This window comes from Molossus molossus, unplaced genomic scaffold (assembly GCF_014108415.1).
Source record: "Molossus molossus isolate mMolMol1 unplaced genomic scaffold, mMolMol1.p scaffold_m16_p_21, whole genome shotgun sequence".
In the NCBI taxonomy this organism is placed as follows: Eukaryota; Metazoa; Chordata; class Mammalia; order Chiroptera; family Molossidae; genus Molossus; species Molossus molossus.
The window spans coordinates 21,711,611-21,733,978 of NW_023425357.1; the positions used below are offsets into that span (position 1 = coordinate 21,711,611).

The 22,368-nt window shown below is 48.8% G+C and overlaps 1 protein-coding gene across 1 annotated transcript in view; it reads left to right on the top strand.

Annotated features, from left to right (window-relative positions):
- COTL1 (coactosin like F-actin binding protein 1) overlaps positions 1–18,196 on the top strand; it is a 44,644-nt gene extending 26,448 nt beyond the window's left edge. Inside the window, exons 3-4 of the mRNA XM_036274459.1 lie at positions 1,914–2,071; positions 16,917–18,196. Of these exons, the coding sequence (XP_036130352.1) occupies positions 1,914–2,071; positions 16,917–17,027 (269 nt within the window). The 3' untranslated portion in view covers positions 17,028–18,196. The remainder of the gene's footprint in view (positions 1–1,913; positions 2,072–16,916) is intronic.
- Positions 18,197–22,368: the final 4,172 nt, after the last annotated feature.

Genomic DNA, 22,368 nt, shown 5'->3' on the forward strand with positions numbered 1-22,368 from the left:
TCAATGGAAAGCCCAGAAGTTTCGTGGACAGCACAAAGGGGATCCTGATTAAATGGGGACACAGACTATATCTAGAAATTCGTTCTCAGCTAGGGGTGGTTCTACCTCCCAGGGGACACTGGGCAATGTTTGGACATATTTTTGGTGTCATAACAGGCTGGGGAGGTATGATACTGGCATCTAGTGGGTGGAGGCCAGGGTGCTGCTCAACACCTTATAGTGCACAGGGTGTCCCCCCCCCCCCCCCATGGAGAATGATCACTCCTAAGTGTCAGCAGTGCTGAGGTGGAGCAATCCTAGTCTGTCCAGGGGATACACACACACACACACACACACACACACACACACACGCACGCGCGGCACTATTATTTATTTATTTATCCTCACCTGAGGACATTTTTCCATTTTTTTGTTCAGATAGACTGGGAGGGAGAGAGAGGAAGAGAGAGAGAAACATGGACGTGAAAGGGACACATCGAGTGGTTGCCACCCGCACGACCCAACCAGGGCTGGGGACAAACTGCAACCGAGGTACATGCCCTTAGTGGGAACCGAACCCGGGTCTCTCTGGACCGCAGGCCAACGCTCTAACTGCTGAGCTAAACCGGCCAGGGCACAAATGGCACTTTTAAAATTCAAGAACATTTTGGTAACGCAGAGAGGGGTGGTCAGAAGAACTTAGCATGGTGGACTGTGGTAGGGACGATATTGAAATAAGTGTGGTCAATGGAACAAAATAACCCCTAGAGTTATTTTAATAAAGATGAATATACAGTCTCCCTGGTTTATCGCGGTTAATCCGTTCCAGACTCTAGCGGTTGCACCTGGCGTTGAAGGATTCCTGGGGTGCTCGAATACATAGGCCTACAGTCCATATGTACAGTAATTTTAATTTTAACTGTAATATGGGGGTGTATAATTGACTCAGACAGCTGAGCGCGTGCTGTATCATTTTCACTGTCTCGATCAACTTCTTAATGAATATATTTGAAAAAACCGCTATAGAGTGAAACTGCGAAAGTCAAAGTGCGAAGTGGCGAGGGACAACTGTATAAGCTATAACAAGCAGAACACACTTAATGGATGGATATTCAGAATTCTCTTATTTATTTAGTTAGTTATTTTGTTATTTATCCTCACCCAAGGACACTTTTGCATTTATCTTCAGATAGAGCGGGAAGGGGGGGGGGGGGTTGTGAGAGAGAGAAACATCGACGTGAGACAAGACACATCGAGTAGTTGCCTCCCGTATGACCCCAACAGGGCGGGACAAACTGCAACCGAGGTACATGCCCTTAGCGGGAACTGAAGCCAGGACTCTCTGGTCCGCGGGCCGATGCTCTAACCGCTGAGCCAAACCGGCCAGGGCAGAATATTCAGAATTCTTAATGGCCTGATTGTCTAACCATAAGCCAGACATGCCCAGTGGGCGCAGAGCTGTATCCCAGGCCAAAATAAAGGCCACTTCCTCCCCCCCAGCCCCTCTCGCAGCCCAGTTCCCATCTCCACGTGGCTTTCTCATTCCTAGTCAAAGGCTGGGGATAAGAAGAGTGGACAAACTTCTTCCTAAAGAAGATCCAGAACGTGAACCTTGACTGTCCGAGGGATGGGAGGGAGGGTTGCAGGTGCAGCAGCCAGAAAGGCTGGGTTCACATCCCAGCGTGGCTTCCAATGACCTGTGTAGCCTGGGGAGGGTCAGGTGACCCCTCTGAACCTCCCTTTCCCATCTGTGAAATGTGTGTCAAAGCCTGGGTGCTGTTGATGGAATCAAATGATAGAATGTTGGCCAAGGTCAGTGTTGGGCCCCTGCTGGGCCACTCTGGGTGCACTCCTGGCTTATAGTGCCCCCTCGGAGACGTGGTTTTGGGGTATTCTAACTGAGCCCTATGCCCTCTTGTTGCTTTTGGCTGCAGATGACATCCGATTGTTCGCCTTTGTGCGCTTCACCACGGGGGACGCCATGAGCAAGAGGTCCAAGTTCGCCCTCATCACGTGGATCGGCGAGAACGTCAGCGGGCTGCAGCGAGCCAAAACCGGCACGGACAAGACCCTGGTGAAGGAGGTCGTGCAGGTAATTGGCCTTGTGTTCCTTCTGGATCTGGGGTCACACACAAAAAAAATCACCACCCAGCAGGGACAGAGAGGGCTGAGTTTGGCTCCTGGGACTGTGACTTAGCTGTGACTTCACGGAGGCCGTGCTTTGTCTCGGGACCACCACGGCCACTGGTGAAATGCTACCAGTTGTTTGCAGCGTGCGGGCCAGGAGGCAGGTAGCTGCATTTGTGCTCCTGACCATCACCTAATAGAAGCATGGCAGCTACGAGTTTACCTTTGAGATTGGTACAGGTGGCTCGTGGAGAAGGGGCTGCAGGAAGGGCTGAAATGGTGGCCACTGTCTGTTCAGATCCTGGGTGATCGTGGTTGACTTCCTATGATGGCCCTGAGGACCCAATGTGAGAATTAATGCATGCCCTCTCTGAACACTGCCTGGCACACAGTAGGTACTCACTCGATAGCACTTGTTGAATGAATAAAGGTCAACTTTATGAGGGCCAGCAGGGGCTCTATGGTCGTTATAGTGGCTATAGGATGACCAAGGCTGTATCAGCAGTGTCACAGACCCTAGACTGGGTAGCTGGGCGCTGGTCAGGGCCGACTTATTCCCAAGTCCCTATTTGTCTGCAAGGAAAGAGGAAAGGTGGGCATGCCCTCGGTTTGTCTCTGAGCTTCCGATCAGTTCTACTTGTCGGGCTTTCTATTGTAAAGTTGTTTGTTTTTTTTCATTTTGGACATAATGAAAATTGACAGTTTTGGAAATTTCCAAGGTTGGGACTAGGGTACGGTGTCATGCTGAGTAAAGGAAATCTGAATTCCAGAAAGAATAACCAAGGGCAGGGAGCTAAGGGAGAGAGTTCTTTCCTTACCAAAGGGTTGTCCGTTCTGCAGATGAATTCCTCAAAACCCATGGTAGGGAGATACGGTAGCTAATGGGTAGGGGGTATGTTTTTCAGGTGATAAAAATAATGTAAAATTGACTGGTGATAGTTGTACATATCTGTGAATATACCAGAAGCCATTGAAATATAAACACTCTCTCTCTCCCCCCCCCCCCCCACACACACACAAATAGGGTTAGTGTTATGTTGTATCCTGGATGGGCTCTCAGAACAGAAAAACTGGTGCAATCGAATGAAGTTTGGAGTTTAGTTACAGCCATGTTCTAACAACACTGGCTTCTTAGTTGTGATGAGTGTACCACAGTAACACAAGATGTTCATAATTGTGAAATTGGGGTGCAGGGTATATGAGAACTGTTGGCACTGTCTCTTGCGACTTTTCCGTAAATCAAAAATCATCCCAAAATAAAACTTTTATTTCAAAAGTAATGAGAGCCCTGGCCGGTTTGGCTCAGCGGTTAGAGCGTCGGCCTGCGGTCCGGAGAGACCTGGGTTCGGTTCCCGCTAAGGGCACGTACTTCGGTTGCAGTTTGTCCCCAGCCCTGGTTGGTCGTGCGGGTGGCAGCCACTCGATGTGTCCCTTTCACGTCGATGTTTCTCTCTCTCTCCCTCTCTCTCCTTCCCACTCTACCTATACAAAAATTGGAAAAATGTCCTCGGGTGAAGATGAAAAAAAAAAAAAGTAATGAGAAAAAAGTTCCTATCATTCCATTACCACGGCCCATTTTCCCATCTTCCTGACCAGCTCTGTGGGCGAGCTCACCCACCTCTGTGCACCTGTTGGTTTCTTCTTCTTCTTCTTCTTCTTTTTTTTTTTTTTGTTCAGGTAGAGTGGGAGGGAGAGAGAGGAACAGAGAGAGAGAAACATCGATGTGAAAGGGACACATCGAGTGGCTGCCACCCGCACAACCGACCAGGGTCGGGGACAAACTGCAACCGAGGTACGTGCCCTTAGCGGGAACCGAACCCGGTCTCTCTGATCCGCAGGCCGACGCTCTAACCGCTGAGCCAAACCGGCCAGGGCTTCTTTTTTTTTAAAAAACTTAACATAACTTCATACATTATGTGACTGCAGAGCCTCTGTAATGAATGTTTGGCTGGTCCATTTCACAAGTGCACTGAAATGTACCAAGTGTTCCCCTCTTGTTGGCCCTGTGAATTGCTTTCCATTTCATTTTTATGCTTCAACCAGCATTTTAATACATGCAGCTCCTTTCTCTCTTCTGATGAGGTGTTTCTTTAGAATACATTTTCAGGAGGTGGGATTCCAGAATTAATAGGAGTGATGATCATTTTTAAAATGTATGGGTTGTCAGATTACTTTCTAAAAGGGTGAGCCCTATGCCTGGGACATAGTAAATGTTCAATAAATAGTTTTAATGGTTAACCAGCTTTCCATTGGTGGGTGGGTGGGTGGAGGCAGCAGAATGGAAAATGCAAAAGAAGGCATGTTCCATGGCCAAGGTCTTCTGCCGAATTCTGCCATCCACACTTAGTTAACTCTCTTCACTGGCCAGCCCAGGGTCGGCCGGGAGGAAAGGGAACAGGCAGGGAGAGCATGTTTGCCAGGATGTGTCCAGTGAGAACAGTGTTTTGAATCTTGCAGATTGTATTGATAAAATACAGTAATATCAAATGGATATTTTAGCCATTTTGAAGTACACAATTCAGTGGCAGTAAGTACGTTCACAGTGTTGTGCAGTCATTGCCATTGCCTAGCTCCAGAAGATTTTCATCACCCCGAAGGAAAACCCTGTACCCATTAGCAGTCTGCTGAGGTCCTTTTTTTTTTTTAACTTCCCCTGAGGACATTTTTCTATTTTTTGTTCAGATAGAGTGGGAGGGAGAGAGAGAGAGAGAGAGAAACATCAACGTGAAAGGGACACATCGAGTGGCTGCCTCCTGCATGACCCAACCATGGCTGGGGACAAACTGCAACCGAGGTACATGCCCTTAGCAGGAACCGAACCCGGGTCTCTCTGGACCGCAGGCCAACGCCCTAACAGCTGAGCCAAACTGGCCAGGGCTGCTGAGTTCCTTTTAATCTAGAAGTCTTCTCAGTTTGGTTAAGTGGGCCAGTGAATGAGGGTGATTTGGGGAAATAGGATTTTTTGATGTGAACATTCAGTCGGGAGTATTGTTTATAATTATTTTGTTTGTAAACTCAATTACATTGCAGCAAAAAGAGAGATTGTCTGGCTCTCCAGCCTGGGAAGCGCAGGGGTTGCTGGCTTTAGGTGTGGCTTGGTGGTTCTCAACCTTCCTAATGCCGCGACCCTTTAATACAGCTCCTCGTGTTGTGGTGACCCCCAACCATAAAATTATTTTTGTTGCTACTTCATAACTGTAATTTTGCTATTGTTATGTCTTAGGCGACCCTTGTGAAAGGGTCGTTCAACCCCCAAAGGGGTCGTGACCCACAGGTTGAGAACCACCGGGCTGGATCCAGGGCCGAGGCTGTATCTTCCTTTGATCTCTCTTTTCTCTGGGTTTGGCCTCAGGTGGCCTCTGTACAATAGGAAAATGGTCCAGGCATTATGGTTCTTCTGGTCTTAATCTCCGGGGAAGAGAGAGCCCTCCTTCCCAAGTGCCAATCATTCCTTTAAAATGACCCCGATTGGCCCAGCTTAGATCACATGCCTGTGGGGCAGGGAGCTGGAGCTTCATGATTGGCAGCTGTGGCATGATTGCGGTGGAAAGAAAGGGATGCTGGTCTGTACGTGAAATTCACAGATACCCTCTCCAGTGGGGCAGCTGGGATGTGTCTTGAAATGCAGGTGCAATGTAATATTTGACCGTTTCCTTTTGCATTTATGCATTTAAAAGGTTTATTACCTGAAGCTATTGCAAGACCTCACATTTATACTACAGTTGCAAATATAGCCATTAAAGTTACAAAGGGTCAATTTTGCTGGCATGATGGTGTCTTTTGACAGTCACTAAGGTCATGCTGATCCTGGCATGTGTGTATGTTTCCTCTTTGTTTAATGGGGACTTTACCAGATGTCCTCTAAGGGGCCTTCCAGATGAGTCATCCTGGAGTCCATGTCTTGGGGACCAGATCACTTTCCCAGCTGCCTTTTGCCATGATTTCCATGTGAAGAATAGGTGGATTGACTTTTAGCTTAAGATTATTAATACACCGTTGGTTTTTATTGTAGGAGAAGTACTATATCCGCATCGTATGCTTTGCATGAAATTTAGACAATGTAAATTGATGCAGATAGACTGAAATCAAGAGGGGGGGGGGGCACATGTTGAGCCACAGGTGTGGGGTATGGATCTTGATGATTCCTGTTGCTTAATTGTCTTGCAAATGGCTTGGACCAGAATCACAGCCATAGCAACGCAGCAGGGTCCTGGTCTCACCCAGCGCTGACCATCCATACCTCACCGGGGCCTGCCGATAGGTGCGTTGGCATAAGGGGAAACTGAGGCCCAGAGCAGCGAGAGGACTTGCCCCAAACCCACGGGCTAGCAAAGCAGCAGGTCCTGGGCTGGAGCCCAGAGGAGCTAAAAGTCAGAAGTTTTGACTTGGGGTCTCTTTAGTCTGTATTCAGAGCCAGGCTGAGAAACTGAGCCACGTTAGTGGCTGGGGGCAAACAGGACAAAAGACAGGCCGCCAGTGAGGCCAGTCGGGCCAGGTGATGGCGACCCCTGGACGAGTCCCAGGAATGTGGCGGATAGACAGCACGCATGGCTGCTTCCACTGCTGTCATCCGCTGCTCAGAAGTGCCAGGAGGGTGCCGAGGACAGTTGCCTGTCCTATTGTTCTGGCACCTCTGCAGGATTTTGGGGACCACGCAGTCACCATCGTCAGAGAACTGCCTGTGCCAGGCCAGGCTGTCTTGATTGGGAGCCAGCCTTGCTCACTGATGCATCATACTTGCCTTGCAGGAGGCTTTATTCACATGATGTTTTTATTTATTTTTTAAGCTTATATGAATGTCCATGGAGCCAAATAACAGAGGGCACATCTCAGCTTTCAGTGTTGGGACAAGAGAAGAGCAGAATATTTCCTCCAAGAAGCAGTGGAGGCAGGAAGGACGGACATTTCAGTGACTGAGTGCAGTGATCAACTTTAGCGTGTATTCTGATGGCTTCTGCGCCCCAGGAGCAGGGTCGGCTTAAATTCTGGACCCCCTCCCAGCCCCCAGGGCCAGATGTATCCAACGCTCCTCCGATAGAGTCACTGGTGTGCCAGTGTGGTAATAATATTAATATCAACAATTTTATTTTTATTTTTTTTAATCCTTACTCAAGGACATTTTTTGATATTTTGTTCAGATAGAGTGGGAGGGAGGGAGAGAGAGAGAGAGAGCGACATCGATGTGAAAGGGACACATCGAGTGGTCGCCACCCACACAACCCAACCAGGGCCGGGGACAAACTGCGACCGAGGTACGTGCCCTTAGCGGGAACTGAACTCTGGTCTCTCCAGACCGCAGGCCAACGCTCTAACTGCTGAGCCAAACCGGCCAGGGCAATATCAACAATTTTATTGGGTCCCTACCATGTGTCAGACCTTTTTATTTTCAAAGTGGACACCAAACATGGTTGCTCAGTGCTTATTTTTTTTAAATGCTGCTATGTCAAATAGAAAAGATAATGGATTTAGGGGAGTGAGGCCCAAGGTAATATTCCAGCTCCATTGACTATTAGCTTGAGGACCTTGGGCAAGTAACTTTATCTCCGGAATCTGTTCTCACTTATGAAAAATAGAATGTGAATTTTCACAGAGCTGTTGGAAGAAGAATTGAAGAAAAGCGATGTCTGTGAAAAGCCTTTTTCCGTTTTGGTAACTGGTGAACTCCTATGCATCCTTCAAAACCCCAATTCTTAATCCCATTCTACCAGGCTCAATCAGAATTAATTACTTCTTTATCCAGATTCCACAAATTATAAATTATAAATAAGTGGCCCTAGAAAGTAATCCTGAGGGCAGGGACTATGGCCACTTTATTATGTACTAAGCACATAACAGGTGCTAAACAAAACAAAACAAAATGCCCCATGAAGAAATGAATCTCCCCACATAGGCTCTAGACTATGTATTTCTAGGACACAGGCTAGTTGAATTAAATTGCGGGAGCCAGTTACACTCAAGGAGGGATATGGGGATTGATTGGAATTTCCAAAGGCTCTGCTTTTGTTTCGATAGAAAGCAGCACTGAGATTTACAGGCGGCTGCTCCTCCATGCAAAGCATCAGCTGTTGCCCAGGACTTAGGGCCCATCCATAGACTCCTCACTGCTCGCCGAGGGTTTCAGCTGTTTGCGTTTATGCTTCTTCCAGCCCATGGTTCATGGAAAGGCCCTTATTCTCAGAACCAGGAAAGGCCTTTTGTGTTGGTGCATTTTACTTGAGTCTGGGCTCAGGCATTGGGGCTTTTTGTTGCTGTGTCATATATTTAAATCACAAACCACCTGATGACAAAGACGGAGCTCCCCAGCGGCCTGTGAAGGGCGGTGCCAGGTGTCACGTGGGGAGGGCCAGGCTTATTCATCATGAGCCATGTGCTGTTACAGCCCCCAATATACTGATGAGGAAATCAAGGTTTGAACGGACAAGTCCTAAAGCCAAGGGAAGTGTTGACTCAGAAGTCAGGTGGTGGGGAATTGGAGACCCCTTTAATGGTGGGGTACAGCTGGGGCCCCGCAGCCAGCTCTGTGCTCCAGAGTTCTTTTAACCAAACTCTCTGAAAATTTGGGATGATAATGTCTAACTCACAGAATTGTAAAAATCAAATAAGATACTGTATATAATAAGTATCTGATGTATATGAAGTATTCAGTGTAGGTACTACTTATTTATTCAACTTCTGTTGAAAGTGAAAACAGTCTGGTATTTACCAACAGTGAACATCTGTGAGTATGAGTTGTACTTAAAAAAATATATATATCTGTTGAATTATTTCTTCACTCAAAGTGGGTGAGGCTAAGGAACCAGAAATGTGAGGTACAATTTTGACCTGGGAGAAATTGAAGGCCTAAACCTGGATTTAATCTTGCTTATTAATTGATGAAAAGCATGGGCTAGTTGGAGCTCTGGGTTAAGAAGGAGTCTGAGGTTAAGTTTGAACTCAGTGGGAAAAATGCATGATTGATTAGTGATGTCTGCTACGGACAGAGGAGGAGAGAGTTGAGTATGTTTTCCACATCCTTGCCATCCCTGATCTAGTTGGAGCCATAGTCAGCAATCAGGCAAAGTGGAGTCAGGGCTTCTGTAAATGTTTGTGGTCAGGAAAGCAGGGGTCACAGTCCAAGCAGACCCCAAAATGCTAAAGAGGTGGGTGGCCCTGCAGAGGTGAGGATTCGAGGCATACAGGATGGCAAGCCTCCTGCCCTCCATCTGCGTTGGATGGTTATCTTGTGTCCGTCAGAAATGTGACCACAGGCCTCTCTCCTGTCCTTTGTTCTCCCCTTGGTGAAGTTGGGTCTCATCGTTCCTGAACTATGATGGTGACGTAGATGCCTTTGTTCCTGAATCTGTCAAACAGAGACCACACCGTTTTGATAATTTGTTTTTTGCTTTTCTGTGATGACTCAGGCCTATTGTAGAAACCTGTTCTTTTTCAGTAAATTACACCTTGCTGGAAGGATTTTTAAAACCTTGGTCTTTGAAGCACTTTTGAACGGTTGTAGGAGGGACGTGTGGGAGGCCAGGAGGGGTTGGCAGCTGAATGCCCAGCAGGTTTGATGCTGTGCATTTTCACCTGGCTCGTGCTCCAGCTGCTGGAGACTGTTTTTCTTTAGCATGCCAAGGCCATTGGTTTATAATTGATCTTTGTCCACTTGGGGAAATGATACATTATTGCGGCCAGCATGTGTCCTGCCTACCCCCTCACCTCTCATAAGTGGGAGAAGAGATTCTAGCCCCCACTATTTTGCAAGGGTTTGGGGCAGGCCAGCTGCTAGCACACAGCTTGCTTTTGAAAGCCAAACTCTGATCCCAGAGTTGACTTTTCTGTGCCAGTTTTCTCCACTGCCCCTTGGATTCTGGTGTCCAAATTGCAACTTTCTTCTGTGTGCTCTAGGTGCACATCCATGGCTGACTGTTGGGAAAGGGGCTGGGAGGGAGCACCTGTTGCCCAGCTTGCTTCTTTCACGGAGATGGCAACCAGGGCCCAGAGCCATTGACTGCTTCCTTCAGGGCATTTTGGAGCCCTCTGGTCTCTTTTTCTGCTCTCAGAGAGACCCCTAAGTTCCGGGATTTTGACTTCCCAGGACTTAAACAAGTATTTGACATATAATAGGTGTTCAGTAAATGTGTTTGCTGGATGAATGACTTACATTAGCTCACAGTGTCTTTGGATACAACGAAGGTCATGTCTCCTGTTGGGCCCCACTTTGTAGAAATGTGCATTGCTGTCAAAGACTCCCCACCCATTTTTTTTCTTCCTAAACCTTCCCCCACATTCTCTGTGTAGGTTAGCCACCCACCACACCTGATGTTCTAGGTAGAAGGCCCAATAGTTCTGCCCAGCAGGCCTCTTCCTTGTCCTCCCATGTCTTAACCCTGTCCCAGCTTTTGGGTGTGTAGGTAGATTTGCCATCTTCTAAAAATATGTTTTTATTGATTTTTTTTTTTTTTTAGAGAGAGAGGAAGGGAGAGAGAGATAGAAACATTGGTATGAACATCAACCAGCTGCCTCCTGCAGGCCCCCTACTGGGGATCGAGCCCGCACCCCGGGCACGTGCCCTGACCGGGAATCGAACCGGGACCTCTCAGTCCATCAGACAACAATCCACTGAGCCACACCGGCTGGGCGGATTTGCCATCTTCCTTCTGCAAGGGCAGGGAGATGGCAGTGCCACACTGCCTTGGTTATTCTGAGGATTCTCCAGTCTCCCCTTCATTAAAAAATAAATGGTGGGGATGGAGAAGTCAGTGTGGGGTGAGAAGAGGAACCAGCTACTCCCTGTGCCTTTATTCTGAGTGTTTCAGAAACTCCTTTATCTCATCCTCCCCTAACAATCTTGAGAATAAAGGTGAACTTGGATCATTTAAAATGTTAGTCAATCATCCTTGAGCACTTACTCTGCACCAGGCACACTCACAGAGGGTCCAAGCCCTTTGCACACTCATCAGATTCACCACAGCCCTGGGACAGGGGTCCTCTTATTGTCCCCATTTGCAGATGAGGAGACGAAAGTTCCGGGCAGGTAAGTCAGCTGCTGGAGGTGCACATGGTCAACTGTCCCTATTTGTATTTGGCCCAGATTTACTCCCAACATGCTCTGGGATTGAAGCTAGGGTTTAAACTCAGGCAATTGGGAGCCATTTAAAAAATGAGATGAGGCCCTGGCTGGTCTGGCTTAGTGGCTAGAGTGTTGGCCTGCGGACCAGAGAGTCCCGGGTTCAGTTCCCACTAGGGGCACATACCAAAAAATAAATAAATAAAAATTTAAAAATAAAAAATAAAATAAAAAATGAGATGATTTAAAACAAAGGATAGGAAAATATTTATACACTTTCGTTTCTGTTTTTGTCCTCAGCCAAGGACTTCTTCCCATTTTTGTTCAGATAGAGTGGGAGGGAGAGAGAGGAAGAGAGAGAGAGAGAAACATCGATGTGAAAGGGACACATCGAGTGGCTGCCTCCCGCACGACCCAAATCAGAGCTGGCGATGAATTATAACTGAGGTATGTGCCCTTGACCGGAATCAAACCTGCGACTCACTGGTCCGTGGGCCGACGCTCTAACCACTGAGCAAAACTGGCCAGGGCTATTTATGCACTTTCTGAACCAGCCTCACACAGATTCTTCACTGTGTACGGAGCCCCAGTTCCTACCCTGGCCCTCCACCCAGAGCTGCCTTCCTCAGAAGCAGACTGATTGATGCTGGTCTCACATCTTTGAACCAGGAGCATAAGTGCACTTGAGAGAAGTCACAGGGACACGACGCGTCTTGAACTTGGTGGGTGCATGTTTCCAGGCCATCTTGGAGTCATATTTAGCTGCATGGGGATTCTTCCTTTGACAAGCCCTGCTGTGGCAGAAAAGGGAAAAGCCCTGCCTGGAAGCTGTTAGCCAGGGACACAATGGTCCTGGACAGGACAAAGATCTTTCTAGAACCACAGGTGACAGTGGTCCAGACCTGCACGAAGTGTTTGACATTTGGCGTAGACAGCTTTGACACGCTGACATGGGAGGGCCAGGCAGTCTGGAGCAGCCCAGGAGGTGGGTTGCAAAGGAGAGAGGACACAAGAAACCAAGGCCAGGACCTCAATCCCCCACCCCACCCCGGGCCCCTGCCTTGAGGCTGCTGTGTGCTCTGGGGTGAATTGATCCCACCTCTGACATTCAGGGTCGAATGAGGGGGTGAATGTCAGGGTTTCAAAGGCTCTTTCTGCCCTGGCCGGTTTGGCTCAGTGGTTAGAGTGTCAGCCTGTGGTCTAGAGAGACCCGGGTTCGGTTCCCGCTAAGGGCATGTACCTCAGTTGCAGTTTGTCCCCGGCCCTGGTTGGTTGTGCAGGTGGCAGCCACTCGATGTGTCCCTTTCACGTCGATGTTTCTCTCTCTCTCTCTCTCTCCCTCTCTCTCCCTCCCACTCTATCGGAACAAAAAATGTAAAAATGTCCTCAGGTGAGGATAAAAAACAAAAACAAAAAAACAAAGGCTCTTTGCATTCCACCTCCTCCCCTTTCTTCTTGTTAACCAAGATGCAACTTACACAGAGGAAAACACACAACTCTCAGGTGTACAGATGGATACATTCTTGAATTTTAAAGTTTTGACTTTTTGCATTTATCTTCAGATAGAGCAGGAGGGAGAGAGGGAGGAAGAGAGAGAGAGAACCATTGACGTGAGAGAGACATATCGAGTGGCTGCCTCCCACATGACCCCAACCAGGGCCAGGGACGAATTGCAACCAAGGTATGTGCCCTTGACCGGAATTGAACCTACGACTCATTGGTCCGTGGGCCAAAACTCTAACCGCTAAGCCAAACCAGCCACGGCAGCTCCAGTGTTTTTTATTTGATTTTTAAAGAGAGAGGAAGGGAGAGGGGGAGAGAGAGAGAAACATCAATGAGAGAGAAACATTAATCAGCTGCCTCCTGCATCCTCCCCCCCGCCACTGGGGATTGAGCCAGCAACCCAGGCATGTGCCCTGACAGGGCATCGAACTGGCCACCTCTAGGTACAAGGGGCAGCACACAATCCACTGAGCCACACCAGCCTGTACTCCATTCCCATGTTTCACGACTAATGATTCTCCTTGACTGAGCACAGTCGTCTTTCTTTGCACCATCTCCAGCCACCTGTGGCTGCTGAGCACTTGAGGATTGGCTTGTCCCACGCCATGTGCTGCACGTATACAGCACACACTGGCTTTGTTAGACTTAGTGTGGAGGAAAGTGTAGAAGATCTCGTGAATCCTTTGTACATCGACCCCGTGTTAAAATAGCAATATTTTGAATACATAGGATTAGATAAAATACTATTACAATTAATGCCACCTATTTCGCTTTTGCTTTTCTCAAAGGGGCTGCTGGGAAATTTGAAATTCCCTATGTGTTGCTGTTGTCCTGGAACCTGAATGCCATCTTGAATAGTGTCTCCTGCATCTGCCCCAGTAGCGGCTGGTCACACATGGAGAGTGCCAGGGACAGTGACTGAGAGTGTAGAGGTGGCCGAGCACAGGCATGTTCTTGTGGTTTTCTGCGTGGTTAAGCCCTTGCAGGCTCCTTCCGGTCTCGGACCTTGCCTCCGGGTCAGGGTCTGGCTGCCCGCAGAGCCCTTTTTGCTTGGTTCTGCCTCTTTTTAAACACACAAGGAATGTGAGGGTCTGTTTGAGTTGGGTTGACTCAGACCTGTCGGGACTTTTTGCAGACTCCACATCCTGAGGGGAAGAATCGAGTCACCTTTGTAGAAGCCCCTGGGGGTTTCGTGACTTCCTGCCTGTCCTTTTGGGTGCTGGTCCCCGGAGTGGGGGCGGGTGATGCACTTTTGTTTTATAGAATACTTTTTGCTACTCTTTTGTTTTTAAACATCTCTCCGGTGTGCAGCATGGGGCCCGGGGTTGCTCTTTTTGTTGTTTGAGACCGACTTTTTTTAAAAGATAATTTTGTTCATTTACCTTTTTTTGCTATATTTTTATGAGAGTCTGTCATCCTGTTTTGTTCTTTCTTTTGACCATCACTTGATTTCCCATATACTCGTGGTTTTAGGTTGGACTGTGCTCTCTGTAGTATTCTTAGCCCTTATCAAACAGACTTCTTTTTGATCTAAACCTTCTAATGACTAACAGACACAAACAGGAGTGTTCTTACTGCTTTAGGTTGCCAAACATAGTTATCACAAAGCCGGAGACTTCGAACTTCCTCCTCCTGGGCCTGCCCTGGGCCCCTCCCCCACGCCACTGGGGCTCAAGGTTGAGAAACACTCATGCTCGGTTCTCCTTTCTGACTCCCACATCCAGCTCGTGTTCACTTGCCCTGATGACATCCACAGACCCCGAGCAGCGCAGTAGGGAATAGAAAGGATGTTTAGTCATCCTGGGCTAGTTCCACAGTCTCTCCAAGCCCCACTTGCTGGTCTTCTCAGAAGTGTGTGAGGCGGTGCCTGGCACATACTAGTTGCTCGATACACATCAACCTCCCCCTTCTCCCTCCCCGTCCGTAGTCTTAGTGGTTTGGCATAGCCAGCGGTTGGTTTGAGTTGATACCATAAAACTTGACCTTGAGTGTGCTCCTGGTTTAGTCATTCTTGGAGGGCCGGTGACTTATTTTTGCATTCGTGTTTTTTAATTAAAGTAAAACTCACATACCATAAAATTAACCATCTTAAAATATACAATGCAGTGGCATTTAGTACATTCACAGTGTGGTGCAACCACCACCTCTATCTAGTCCCACAACATTTTCATCACCCCCAAAACCCCAGACCCGTGAGTGTCCCTCCCTGTTCCCCCTCCAGCCACTCATCTGCTTTTTTGTCTCTGGATTTGCCTTTTATGGACATTTTATTTAAATGGGATTATATAATATATGGTCTTTTATGTCTGGCTTTTTTCATTTAGCATAATGGTTTTGAGGTTCATTTATACTGTAGGATGAATCAGTACTTCATTCCTTTCTTTGGGTGAATAGTAATATTCCACTGTGTGGATAGATCGTAGTTTGCTTATCCTTTCATCTATTGATGGACATTCAAATTGTTTCCACATTGGGGCTGTCATGAATAATGCTGCTAGGAATATTAGTGCGTAAGTGTTGGTGCAGATGCATGCCTCATTTCTCTTGGGTCGATCTCTAGGAGTAGAATTGTTGGGTCATATTAAAGGGTTTTAAAAATTAAGTTTGCTGCCTGGCCAGTGTGACTCACTGGTTGAGTGTCGACCCATGCACCAGGAGGTCGCCGGTGCAATTCCCAGTCAGGGCATATGCCCAGGTTGTGGACCTGATCTCCAGTGGGGGGGCATGCAAGAGGCGGCCAATTGATGTTCTCTCTCATCGATGTTTCTATCTCTCCTTCCTCTCTCTCTCTCAAATCAATAAAGAAAAAAAAATTTTTTTTAAAGAATTAAGTTGGCCGCCCTGGCCAGTTTGGCTCAGCGGTTAGAGTGTCGGCCTGCGGTCCGGAGAGACCCGGGTTCGGTTTCCGCTAAGGGCACGTACTTCGGTTGCAGTTTGTCCCCGGCCCTGGTTGGTCGTGCGGGTGGCAGCCACTTGATGTGTCCCTTTCACATCAATGTTTCTCTCTCTCTCTCCCTTCCTCTCTCTCCCTCCCACTCTATCTGTATAAAAAATGGAAAAATATCCTTGGGTGAGGATAAAAAAAAAAAAAGAATTAAGTTGGCCAATGTGTGTGGCAGTGTTTGGTACACACTGGTGCTTAATAAATGGTGGTGAATATTTACGTTATTTCCTTGTGGAGATTTTTTTTTAAAATTTTTTATGTGGTTGACATTCTGGCCTTCAGACTTATTTTTTATATGTAGGTGGAGTTTTTAAGTATCTGTCACCATTCGGAGATTTTTCTTGTTTATTGAAGTCTTATGATCTACATATTAAAATAACTGTTGATTCCTCGTGGCTCAGAGTTCTCTGATAAGCCAGATCACCTATTTACTCATTCACACCAAAGGTATTTACTGAGTGCTGTGTGTGCCAGGCTTGTGGGCTTTTGTGGTTTGAAACTTGAACACCCTAAGAGGGCACACTGACTGCACTGAGCTTATCACTGTAGTCCCAGCACACGGCATGGTGGTCATTAAATGAATGCAAGCAAGCCCCCTGCTCTCAAGTAACTGAGCATAGCTGGAGAGCTCAGGACATACTTTGTGTGTTCAGTGCCTGGGCTGAACACTCCGACCTGAGCCTGAAAGTCCTACACCGTTTTAACCAGGGGTGCCTGAAGCTAGTGTATACCAGCTCATGAGAGCCAATCCTGTGTCTCTTCTCAACTCCATATACAGTGATGTCATGTTGGTTGCTTGAAATTAACCACCATGGGAATATTTACACCATGGAAATGGGCAAAAGCTATAAATCAGGGTTTCTCTTCTCTCTCTCTCTCTCTCTCTTCCTCCCTCCCTCCCTTCCTCTCTTTTTGAGAGCCTGGTGTTAACCATTTACCAGCACAACAGCCTGCCTTTCCAACTTCACCTGTTATTAGTCTTCTGATGGTGGTTTTCACAGATAAGGCGTCTGAGTCACAGAGAGGTGAAGGAACTTGTCCAAGGTAACACAGCCAGAAAATGACAGAGCCAGAATTCAAACCCATCTCTGACCTTGGCCTATCTCTATGGCCTTGGGACTACCCAGTACCTTGACTTGACTCCTTTTCTGATCTCCAGTCATGTTTTCTTCTGCCAAACCATTCTGCCACCACGTTTTTATTTTGATAATTTCTTCGTATGTTAGGTGCCAGGACTTCCTGGTGTGTTGCCTGAGCAATGCTTAGATCTTGTCCCTTCTTCACGGGAACTCTGTGTTTTATTTGTTCTTGCAGAATTTCGCTAAAGAGTTTGTGATCAGTGATCGGAAGGAGCTGGAGGAAGATTTCATCAAGAGCGAGCTCAAGAAGGCCGGGGGAGCCAATTACGACGCCCAGGCAGAGTAACCCCAGACCTCCCCCTGCCCCTTGCCAAAGTCATTTGCCTGCTCTCCAGGGGAGGGGAACACGGCCTCTGCTACCAGCCCACCAGCCCACCAGGGAGAGGAGACGCAATGAGAGGCAACACCCGCCACCCTGTCTGCAACCCAGCTCCCCTTCCCTGCTTCCCTCATGAGTCCTGTTACGTCCTATCTCCCAAAGCTCATGGAATATCTTTCCTTTATCTTCTTTTTCTGTTGTCCCCCTCTTTCTTGTTCTGAAGAAAAATTATTGTGATGCCAAGATCATGCACATCATCAGATCTGAGGCGCCTCCTGTGGGGACCCCTTTTTCTGGCGTTTCCCTTAGCCTGCCTGGCCTCCTCCCCCACGACCTCACGTTGCTTCTGGAGCCTGGGCCAGTGCCGCCCCCGGTTTTCCTCGGTGGGCCCGCCTGCTCCCCGCTGAGGAGGCAGCTGTGCCGGGAGCCTCCCATCCACGGTGGCCTTCATAAGCACACGCATTCGCCCCACGTGTCCGGCTCAGAACTCCTAGGATGTGCTCCAGGGTCCCTCACCCGCCTCACTCAAAGTTGCCTAAGTTATGGAGACGGTGCTCGGTGGTGAGAAGTCCAGGCCTGATTCAGACCGAAGGAGAAGAGAACATTTGCCTTTCAAGTTGCCTGGCATTAGCTTTGCCACAGGGTCTGAAACAGCCTGTTCCCACCCTTTTGATTGAAGTCTCATTGTGGCGTGGAGTGGGGGCAAGGGTCCGAGTCCAGATTCGACAGCAGTCTTTCAGGGTTGACTTCAGAGACTCCCAAAGCGACCAGGACGTTAGGGAGGGGGCCCGGGGGCAGAACAGGAATTTCGGTACAACTGGGAACTGATTCTTTACTTTGGGGAAGGTCCTCTACCGCAGCAGGGACGGCGGGCTCTGCCACCTTAGCTGGGTGCCGCCGAGCCCAGCCTCCGGGGACCACGCACCTGTGGTTTTAATCTTACACCTGGACTACACATGCAAAGGGTTTCGTTTTGTTTTTCTTCAAAGAAAGATGAGATTGGCTTGGTTCTTCATGAGCATTTTTTATATTGTTCTTTTCCTTTTTTTTTTTGTCCTTGCTCATTTCGTCCGGGGGGAGGAAGTCTGTGCTGTGTTGGGGCTGTGAAGAACATCTGCACTCAAACAGTTTACAGAATAAATGTTTGTTTTGTTGTGTTTTTTTTTCAAAAAACAAGTTTGTCTGATTATCTTGTAAAGCCTCTTTCTTTCTGTAAAAACAAAGGGCCATTGTCATCTTCACATTTAATAGAGATACTGGGAGCTAGGCACATTCATGGTGAAAATTGTATTTAATTTACTTATTATTTTTTTTACATTTATCTTCAGACAGAGTGGGAGGGAAAGAGAGAGGGAGAGAAAGAAAGAAAGAAAGAAACATTGATGTGAGAGAGACACATTGATTGGTTGCCACCCACACGACCCCAAGTGGGGCCAGGTATTAACTGCAACCGAGGTACGTGCCCTTGGCCGGAATCGAACCCGGGACTCTTTGGTCCGTAGGCCAACGCTCTAACCGCTGAGCCAAACCGGCCAGGGCAAAAATCTTACTTAATTTATAACAAACAACTTAAGAAATAGGCTGTTTATGTCCCCATTTTCTGGAAACTGAGACTCAGTGAGACTGAGTCCCCTGAGGCCACCTGGTTAGAAAGAGGCAGAACTGGGATTTGAACCGAGGTCTCCTGCTGCCTCTGTGCTGCGGCTGGTGAGGGGAGTGGAGAGGCCCTGGAATTGAGAGAATGATGCAACAGCAGGATTTGGGTGTTTCCTGAGTGGCCAGAAGCCTCCCCTCTGTCTTTTCAGGGAGAATATACCCTCCTCAACTGGGCTGTGACATCCTTTCTGAGGTTGTCCCAGAGCTTAAAACGGGACTTCCAGCATCCAGACCCGGTGGGAACTCAGAATCAGGCCGGAGGAGTTTCAGACTCAGACAGCTGGGTTTGGAGGTCAGGGAAAGGGCAGAAACCAACGTCAAAGAGGGAAGGAGTTCTGCCAGGTGTGGACAAGGCCACGATTAAACTGCCCTACAACAGCCCAGAGCTGAAGGTCGATCCTTGGCCCATGCCAGCCACATCCGGGTTCTCACACCTTCTCTGCTCACAGCTGTGTGGCTTTAGGTGTTAGTTAACCTCTCTGGGCCTCAGTTTCCTTATCTGCAAAACCAGCAACAGTGCTACCTAATGTGATCGGTGGGAAGGCTTAAGGAGCAACACAATGCTGAGGGTGCCTGGTAGGGGCTCAGTTATTAGATCACACCTGCCACTAGGTCTTGGTTCTGCGTGCCCCGGTGTTTCCTATGTCCAGAACAGAGGCAGCCAAAGTGGGCCTCTGGCTTCCATAGACCTGGAAGGGCTCTTAGCTCCGGTCAGAGAGCTTGGGGCAGTCACAGTGAGGATGAGCCCTTCTCGGGAAGAAAAAACAGGTTCTATGTGAGAATTACAAAGGGACTAAGCCTGGTCATCCAGGAGGGCCTCCCCAAGACAGTGACACCTGAGAACTGCAGGACAGAGGGAGTGAACAGGCGAAGGGGTGGAGGGACGAGACTGTGGACAAAGGCTCCACGGGGTATTTGCTGAGCAGAAGAGCAAAAAGCGGAGCTGAGTTTGTGTGTCAAGGAGCTTGGCCAGTGCAAAGCTACAGCTCAGGGCTTTGCTGGGATTTCAGAGGGTGTTTGATGGGATCACGAGGTCTTCATGGGAAGAGAGACCTTTGCCTTAATCATCTCTTTCTCCCCTGTAACTAGCCCCTGCTAGGTGTCTGGGGTTTTCTGGCTTCCACCTGCTCCTGTCTGCCCAAAGCCTGGACCACCCGATCTGGCCTCCATCAGGGCCTGGCAGCGGTTAGGGATGGAGCTCTGGGCACTCGGTCTGCTTGCTTAGATACACTCGGAATGACTTGACTCATTGATCATTCAACAGCTATTTCAGATGACCCCAAACTGAATCGTGTAAAACCACCACCATGTTATTTGCCCTTGATTTCCTGGGGTAGGAATTCAGGAAGGGTTTAGCAAGGTGGGTTCTCGTTGGCAGGGGTCTCTCATTTGGTTGTGTTCAGATTGGCTGGGTTGGATACGGCCAGTCGCGGATGCTGCAGTCATCTGGGCCAGCAGCTGGGTTGGGGATCGGAGCACCTGCCACGGCCTCTTCTGCACGACGGTGGACTTCCTGTATGGCAGCTGGCTTCCCACAGAGCAGGTGTCCCAGAGGACAAGCCTTTTCTGACCAAGCCTCAGGCTTCACCTGGCAGCATTTCCACTGCACTCTGCTGGGGGAAGTGGTCATGAGCTCCCAAGTTCAAGGACAGGGGATATTAGCCTCAACTCTCAGTGGGAGGAGTGTCAAGACCTGTGTGATCTTCTTTTCAAAGCCCCACACTCACTGTGACCAGGCACTGTGCTAGGCCTGGGGTGCCCTCGTGCTCAGGGGCTTGCAAGGGGGTTGGGTGGGAGAGAGGAGAGCTATAGGCAAACAAGCCAATAATTGCACCGGGTATTCCTGTGTCCCCCAGGAGGTGGCTGCTCCTGGCTGATTGATCCCGGGGGAAGCACCTGTTTCTCAGCTTTGCCAGTCCTCCTGGGCGTTTACCCCCCAGGGAGCTATCTGAGGCTGGAAAGGAGGCCCAGCCCCAGGTGCCACCCTGGTGGGGGAAGGCCTGCTGTCCCCACTCCCAGGACAGGTTGTCCTCATGACAGTCTCCCCGCTGCTTCAGGGAGCCACAGAGAGAGGTAAAAACAAGAAGCAAAATGGTTACTGCAAGGAGATAGATGACTCATCAAGGACTCAGCATGTGGGCTGAGTCAGCTCGGAGGTGACTAGTTGGTGGTCTAGCCTCAGTTTCCTCCTCTGAAAACCAGAGCCATATCTTAGTCCGTGGTGCTTCTATCACAAAAGACCATAGACTAGGTGACTTGTAACCAGCAGACATTTATTTCATAGAGTTCTGGAGGCTGGAAGTCTGAGATCAGGTGTCAGCATGGTCGGGGTGGGTCCTGTCCTAGGTCACAGACTTCTTACTGTGTCCTCACATGGAAGGAGCAAGGGAGCGCTGTGGAGTCTTTTATATGGGCACTAATCCCATTCAGGAGGGCTCCCCCCTCATGACCTGATCACCCCCCAAAGGCTCCACCTAATGCCATCACCCTGGGCTTTAGGACCCCAACATGTGAAGTTGGGAGGACACACATTCAGACCACAGCCTTACCGTATGTATTTACATGAGGGCCAACGAGATGGTCAAACAGCTTAGCATGATGTTATCTTAGCATTATGATGGCTACTCCCAGGAGAGTCCTGGGAGCCCATCCTTGTTCTGGGGAAGGGCGGGGCCATGAGCACCATCCAGCCTGACTCTGGGGAAGTGAGGGAGCATCCAGCTCCTTCTACCCCTGCTTGGCAGCTCCACCCCCCGTGGGCCCACCATGCCGTTCTGGGTTTGGCACTCATCATGTTGAGAACACAAACGCCTCAGGGATATGTTTGCCAGAGCAGGCTGACACCTGGATGAACCTTGGGAGGGCTCTCAGACCTGCGATGGGCGGGGGTAGGGGTGCTGGGAGTGGGTGCCAGCACAGGGTGACGAGGAAGGGTTCAAATCCCAGCTCTGCCACTTACAGGCTGTGTGACCTCAGGTAGGAGTTTGGCCTCTGAGGTGCACCCAGGGTACGTCATGTGACCAGGCTAAAGTTCAGTGGGGCAGGGATATATCACCAAGTATCTGAACAGAAGTACAGTCCACCCACACACCTAGTAAGTAGCTGAGCCAGGATTTGAACTCAGGCAGTCCCGGGTTCAAGCATCTCTTCATTAGCTCATGATATAAGTAGATATAGGTCATAACCGCCACCCCCCCCCCCAAAAAAAAAAAAAAACCCTCAGGGGTCAGTTCTAGCCTCAGGGACAGAGTAAGAAACAAGGCTGAGGCATTTGGGCTACAAAACCCCACAAAGAGTCAAGAAGAGGAATCCTGTCTTGGGGTAGTCAGTGCCCTTGTAAACTTGAGCATCACCCCCATTGCTTTGAGTTCTCACATTGCTCCCAGACAGCCTGGGGGCCTGCAACATTCCATTTTTGTTTGAGTGTAAAACCATGAAACTAAGAGAAAAACTAAACTTAGTTCTTTTCAAGGTGATGCTTTAATTCCGAGCCTTTTCTTGCCTATCAGAAAAGTTCATCCTAAATTTCGATCCCCAAACTGCAGCTCCTTATCAGCCCTTTGCTACCCCACCTCCCCAGAATCTCTCATGGCCCTGTGATCAAGTTTAACCTTCTCAGCAGGGCCGGGTGTCTCTCCAGCCAGGACTCAGT